The 6727-nt window shown below is 60.3% G+C and overlaps 2 protein-coding genes across 4 annotated transcripts in view; one reads left to right on the top strand and one right to left on the bottom strand.

Moving 5' to 3' along the window:
• Nucleotides 1–6094, bottom strand: part of SPPL2B (signal peptide peptidase like 2B) — a 21625-nt gene extending 15531 nt beyond the window's left edge. For all 3 annotated transcript variants that reach the window (XM_032252341.1, XM_032252340.1, XM_032252342.1), the window contains exons 1-2: nt 5882–6094; nt 531–650 (exon numbers count right to left, since the gene is read on the bottom strand). In XM_032252341.1, the coding sequence (XP_032108232.1) occupies nt 531–650; nt 5882–6028 (267 nt within the window). In that variant the 5' untranslated portion in view covers nt 6029–6094. The remainder of the gene's footprint in view (nt 1–530; nt 651–5881) is intronic.
• Nucleotides 6043–6727, top strand: part of LSM7 (LSM7 homolog, U6 small nuclear RNA and mRNA degradation associated) — a 5590-nt gene continuing 4905 nt past the window's right edge. Inside the window, exons 1-2 of the mRNA XM_032252343.1 lie at nt 6043–6104; nt 6188–6278. Coding sequence (XP_032108234.1) covers nt 6099–6104; nt 6188–6278 — 97 coding nt within the window. The 5' untranslated portion in view covers nt 6043–6098. The remainder of the gene's footprint in view (nt 6105–6187; nt 6279–6727) is intronic.

A 6727-nucleotide genomic window follows, 5' to 3' on the forward strand; every position in this document is an offset into this window, starting at 1 on the left:
AAGGGATATAGTGGGGAAAGGAGGCGGGGCCTAAGGGATATAGTGGGGAAAGGAGGCGGGGCCTGAGAGGCATAAAGGGGAAAGGAGGCGGGGCCTGAGGGATGCAGTGGAAAAGGAGGTGGGGCCTGAGGACACCCACCCAGCAGCAGTTGCTAGTGCCCCGGAGGGAAAGATGGGGAAAGAAACAGGTCTCGTCCCTGGGACCCCACTGTGCCCTCTGGTGTTATTCCTCCAAGGACCCCTGTGTCTGGGCCCACAAGACGGGAACTGTGGCAGTAGAGACCCTTGTCCAGCACGCAGGGCTCAGCTGGTGTCTCGGTCCGCACCCCAAGGCCCCGTGGACAGCTTTCATTGATGAGCAGGACTGGGGAGCCCTAGCGGAACTGGGGGCCACACAAGGGTCCCCCAGGCTGGGCCAGGGCCTGCCTCTCGCCTCTGGATCTTTCCTGCAGCCCTTGCCCGGTAAGTCTCTGGAGCCCTGGCCACCACGCACGCTTCTCCACAGGGGCGCCCAGCCAGCGGGTACTCACTGCCTTGCTGAGGTCGTGCGGCAGATGGGCCCACTGCGGGTTGTAGAGAATGCAGTAGTCTTTGCCTTTCGGGCCCCCATTCTTGGAGGCCACGTGCACCATGCCATACTCACAGGCCACCTGCGGGACAAGGCTGGCGGTCAGAACCACAGCACGGAAGGCCCAGAGCCACACCGCCCCACGAGAAACAGCGCAGGACGGGCGCCCATGTACCCGAGGTGGTCTGGGATGCTTTCCCCTCTCGACAGGACAGACAGGGACGTGACCGTACGTGGTTTATAGCAAGGACGCAGACCGGCTCCCCTTCCTCAGGGAGCCCCAGGCTGCTGAACACAGGTGTGTCAGGTCACCACTCTGTGGCCCCCAGAGTTTCTGCACCAAACAAAGGGGTCCTACCACCTCCTGCGCCTCCCAGGACCAGTGGGCATGGCGGGAGGACGACAGCCACGGGCAGAGTCCTCCACGGGGAAGGAGGGCAGGACCCCAGCAGACCTGGCCCTGGGCCTGGGAAGGAGGCCTGGACGAGCCTCCACACCACTAGGTCTGAGTGGCCTTTGACCCACAATCCCATGAGCACTGCCTGTTGGCTGGTACTCCAGGGGCACATGGGAACCCAGTCACGTGGCAGGTCCCGGATCAGGAGGATCCCTAGGTCGGTGTCCCTCAGCTCCCGCTGGAAGAACGGCAGGAAGCAGCTGGGCCAAGAGGCCTACAGGCACCAGGTCCTGAGTAGGGCAGGCTGAGATTGCAACAGGACATGCCGCCACACGGGACACCGTCTCGTTCCCCGCAAAGCCCCAAGCCCGCAGCGTCCAGCACGGCAGCTCACACTTCCCAGGAGGGAGAAGAACCACTAGGGCTTCAGTTCCTACGCTCCTGGCCTGCAGTAGCAGCTGCTCAGGAAGGGCCACAGGGAGAAGGCCTAGATCCTCCGCAGGAGCTCATGACCAAGTATAGGGACAAGGGACAGAAGCCAGCCAAGAGGAGCAGGGGCCACTGCACCCGGGGACAGAGTGGACCAGGGCACTTGCAGTGCTCGCAAAACAAGGTAGGAGCAGGATCAGGCCCTGAAGCCCTGTACACTTCCCAGGAGGGCCACAGAGTGGACCGGCCTGGACAGGAAGGGCCAACCCCTGCCTCTTCAATTTCAGGCTTCACAGAGCAGGATGGAGTTAGGAGGAAAAGACACGATTCCACACGCAGGAAGCTGACCCCGCTTACCATGCTTCCCACTGCGGGGACCACTGCGGACACTGCAGGCTCCGGTTCCCCAGCAGCTGCCCGCGGCCTGCACCGTCCTCCTTCCTCCCGCTCCCCTGCCCGGTGTCCCCTGCCAGTATCTAACAAAGACACCTCCATCTCTCAAGGATGCTGGTCACCAGAGGGTCTCACAGGAATGAGGCGCAGGTCCTAGCTGCCCTCCCACACTGCAGACCCTTGGTGCAGAACCCCAAGGGAGACCGGCGTGTACGGGGAGGAGGGGTCCCAGGAGAAAAGCCATGGGTGAGGCAAGGAGACCCATCCCCGAGCCCTAGACCCGCCCATCCCTCAGGAGCGCCCAGCCCTCAGCCTTCCATGGCTGCAGGACTCATTGGCACAGGGTGGGCTCCTGGCCCAGGCCTTCCGGGGCTGTAGGACTCAACTGCACAGGGCGGGCTCCTGGCCCAGGCCTTCTGGGGCTGCGGGGCTCCTGCCAGGCTGTAAACCTCCCAGGCAGAGAGAGACAGCCACATCCAATGGTCCCCAGAGGACCTGGCAGGGAAACAAACCACAGCCGTTCATCACATCAGGAAGAGGACAACAAGCCTTCGTCTGGACAGCTACACCTCATACAAGGCCCACACTACAGACGCAGATCCGCCAAGCTGGGGCCAGGGAAGGGGAGCTCCGGCTCAGCCAAAAGTCCCGATGGTCCCTGGCGCCAGACACCAACCCGAGTACCTGGGCACAAACTGGCTCTCCAACTGCCGGGCCCTCACTGAAATCACACAGGGTTCTGGCCTGGTCTGGGAGCTTCTGGGTCAAGGCCCTCGAGGCCTCGGGGTGGCAGCCTGGTGGAAGCCCCAGTCCCTGCAGTCCCCTGGGGGTCTCAGCACTTGGCTAATGCTTCCTTCCTGCTCCTGACCTGGCCCAACTCCATGCACCTCCCGTGTGACCTCCAGAGCCGAGGCAGAGTTAGGAGCCCCTTCTTCCCAGTTCTGCCCATCAGACTGCCTGCCCATGAGGGCCCCCCTTCCAACACAGCCTCCCAGTGTTCAGAATCCCTCGAACCTACTCCAGGAGGGATGTTATGGGTCACAGCAGAGGCCAAGAATCCACAGTCAAGGCCCACCTTCTGTGTTTGTAAATAAAGTTTTATTGGAACGCAGCCAAGCCCATTCCTAAGGAAGAGTCTCCGGCTCTGGAGGTACAACAGGAGAAACCAAGCCATCCTACCAGAGGCCACATGGGCCACAAGTCCCAGCAGAACTACTGTCCAGCCCTTCCCAGAAAACACTTGCCAAGCTTTGTTCCACGGGATCAAGGACTTTGGTGAAAAGTGTCTTTTGTGTAAAATGGGAACCCACAGAACTGCTTCTCTCTAAAAGGGTCATTTAAGAGCACAAAAGCACATTCATGCATTTTCCTCGGCACAATTGGCAAAACTGGTTTTCCGTTAAAAAACAAGCCTGTGGCTCTATCAAAGGCCAGAGAAAGCAGCGTCTCACTGTGAAGAGCTTCCTCACCTGCCGAGTTAAAGGAACAGGGAGCAATTCTTCAACCGCCACAGCTCTAATAGGGCCCTGAGTTCTAGTCGGGCCGACAGAAATGTGAAAGGCCAGCCAAAGCTGGGGCAGGCTGCGAGGACAGGCTCAAAGCCCAGGCCTCCAGCTCGGAATCCTCCCCAACTGCAGCGCAGACGTTTCGCAACCACACACAGCTTTAAAACCTTCTAGGAGGCTTAGAAACCCTGCTTCAGAATGACTGTGAAAGCATCTGAGTCAAGGGCCTTTGAAAGAGGCACGTGACTCCAGACACTGGACCTGAGGAGCTCCAGGAGCCGGGCCGGGTCCAGCCAGGTCCCCCAGCTCCAGCGAAGACCTGCAGGGGAACGGCTCCATGGTGGCAGTGTCTCACTGGGGAGGTCGATTTTCTTGCTCAGGGTCACCAAATGGTAGCAAGTGAACTGAGGACTGTCACCAAACAGGTTCCTGCCCTGAGAGCAAGCCTCATTCTTGGGCAACAGACTCCCATTTCCGCTGTGGAAAGCACCACCCCCTCCAGGCACGGGCATCTCAGGGTGTATTTACAATCAAGGTTCTGGGAGGGGAGGAGCACCTGCGTTCTCGTGTCCCTCTGACTTGGCCTTTGGCTCTCCACACTCCGGATAAAGCTCAAGCTCCCCAGACCACCCAGAATAAAGTCCATGAGCCCCAGCATCCAGCACCTTCCATGACTTGGCTTCCACCTGACGGCCTGTCCTCCAGCCAAGGAGGCCCAATGCTCTGCCTTCACCCTCTGCCTGAGGCCCCTCGTACCACGGCCCCCTCCTCTGTGCCCCTGCCTAGCCTCTCTCCGTGGCCCACCCACAAGCCTCCCTGGTGGTGACATCTTCCAGGTGGAAACCCTCCATTCCAGCATTATTCCACCCTACACTCCAGCCGCATTCACCCCTTGCCAGCCCCAAATAGCCCAACGGCTCTCACTCCTCCCAGCCCCTGCCCATGCTGCTTCTGCTGCTAACACCCTTCCCCTCCTGTCAACCCGGCAGACTCCTACTCAACCTTGGGAACACCTGCTTCGGGGCCCGGCGCGGTGGCTCACGACTGTCATCCCAGCACTTTGGGAGGCTAAGGCGGGTGATCACCTGAGGTCAGAAGTTCGAAACCAGCCTGACCAACATGGCGAAACCCCATCTCTACTAAAAATACAAAAATTAGCCAAGAGCAATGGCGCACGCATGTAATCCCAGCTACTCGGGAGGCTGAGGTGGGAGAATCACTTGAACCCAGGAGGCCAAGGTTGCAGTGAGCTGAGATGGCACCACACACACACACACAGACCCCTTCTTTGGAAAAGCCTTTCCAGGCAAACTGAGTCCCTCCCTCCACAGTGTTCCAGGATCTTCCTTCCACCTTTGGTTCTTCCCTCCTTCCAAATGTCTGGGGAGCTGTAGGTCCCTGGCTGCAGAATGGGGGGAATCCAGGAGGCCGAAAGAGCAGCTGGGAGTGGGGGTGGGGTTGTCAGAAAGCTTCTGCGGGGGTGCTTCCAGGGTAAGAGAAACGGCCAGAGAGCCCAGCGCCTGCAATGAACTGCAGTGAACTTCTGATAGCCAGGCCACAAATGCACGGACACACTCATTTGGATGCGACAGGGTCACTCCTGCTGTGTCGAGGCTGCACTGGGGACATGGGGGACAAGGGCAGCCACAGCAGGGGGAGGACGGTGGGGCTGGAGGAGTGGGACTGAGAAGGAGCCGGTGGCAGCGACGCCTTAAGAGTGAGAACTCGGAGGGAGGAGTCAAGGTTAAGGGCCGCATTTGTAGGGCTGCTCGGGGTACCATTCCCCGAGCCCCCAAACTCAGGAGAGAGGGAAAATTTGGAAATAAGAAAATAAAAAATGCAGTCAGTACAGTGCTATCTCATAGACTGTCCCCACGAGAACCTGAGGTCCTTTACATCCAATGATACACAATTAACATAATGAGGGCGTGCTGGCCCCTGGGCGCTGGTCACCCTGGGCATCATCTCCAGAATCCACACCATCGTCAGCCCTCCTTCTGCGGACGAGCAGCTGACGCTCCAAGCAGGGAATTCCCTTGTCCAAGGTCACGGAGTAAAAGATGGAGCAGGGATGCAGCCCCAGGGCAGGGCTGGGCTCTTGGCGGCTCCAGGGCGCTGCCAGACACTGGGAGACGCGCGGGACGCCTCTGGGTTCCCCACCGCACCCCCCAGGGTGAGGCTAGCCAGCACCGCGACCTTCCGCCTAAGGGGAAACTGAGGCTCGGCGCGGGGTGGGCAGCCGCCTGCCCAAGGCCACCGAGCCAGAGACAGGCGACCCCGGCGACGGCTGGAGACCCCGAAAAGAACAAGCAGAACGGAGGAATGGAGTGGGCACAAGCTTCAGACCCGGAAGGAAGTGAGTGGCGCTGCAGCCGCGGAGGGCCTCCGAGGCAGGAAAGGGAGACAAGCCGGGGACAGCCCCGCAAGGTCACGGCCCGGCCCCAGCACCGCCGGCCAGCAGCGCGGTGACCGCGGATCCCCGAGGCTGGACCCCCCGAGACGACCTGGGTCGTTCCTGGGCGTAGCCCGGGGCCCGAGAGGCCGAGGGGCCACAGCCTGCGGGGCCGTCGGAACCGACGCCGCGCTCACCTGGGCCGCGAGGAGCAGAAAGGGCGCCACAAGCCGCGCCAGCGCAGCCTCCGCCGCCGCCGCCATGTTGGCCGGTGCCCACCGCAACCGTCGACAGATGTTTCCCGGAAACGCCTTGAGACCCCGGGCCGCGCATGCGCTGCGCATGCGCACGTGAAGCGGAGAGGGGTCAAAGGGTGCGGGGTGGCGCCTGCGGAGAGCGGCGCGGCGCGGCAACATGGCGGTGAGCGCGCGGCGGGATCCGGAGCCGAGGGGCGTGGGGCTCGGGCCGCGCTCTGCGCCTTACGCGCTCTGCTTTCCCCGCAGGATAAGGAGAAGAAGAAAAAGGAGAGCATCTTGGACTTGTCCAAGTACATCGACAAGACGATCCGGGTGAAGTTCCAGGGAGGCCGCGAAGGTGAGGAGGCTCCCGCCGTCGGCACCCCTTTTAAAATTTTGAAATAAACCCAGCAAGAGCGATGATGAGGACGCATGCATGCCGAGGCGCCTCTTTTATTTATTCTTTTTTTTTTTTTTTTTTTTTTTTTTTTTTTTTTTTTTTGAGACGGAGTTTCGCTCTTGCTACCCAGGCTGGAGTGCAATGGCGCGATCTCGGCTCACCGCAACCTCCACCTCCTGGGTTCAGGCAATTCTCCTGCCTCAGCCTCCTGAGTAGCTGGGATTACAGGCACACGCCACCATGCCCAGCTAATTTTTTGTATTTTTAGTAGAGACAGGGTTTCACCATGTTGACCAGGATGGTCTTGATCTCTTGACCTCGTGATCCACCCGCCTCGGCCTCCCAAAGTGCTGGGATTACAGGCTTGAGCCACCGCGCCCGGCCTTTTTTTTTTTTTTTTTTTTTTG

This window comes from Sapajus apella, unplaced genomic scaffold, assembly GCF_009761245.1.
Source record: "Sapajus apella isolate SASKATOON/1434 unplaced genomic scaffold, GSC_monkey_1.0 scaffold77, whole genome shotgun sequence".
Lineage (NCBI taxonomy): Eukaryota > Metazoa > Chordata > Mammalia > Primates > Cebidae > Sapajus > Sapajus apella.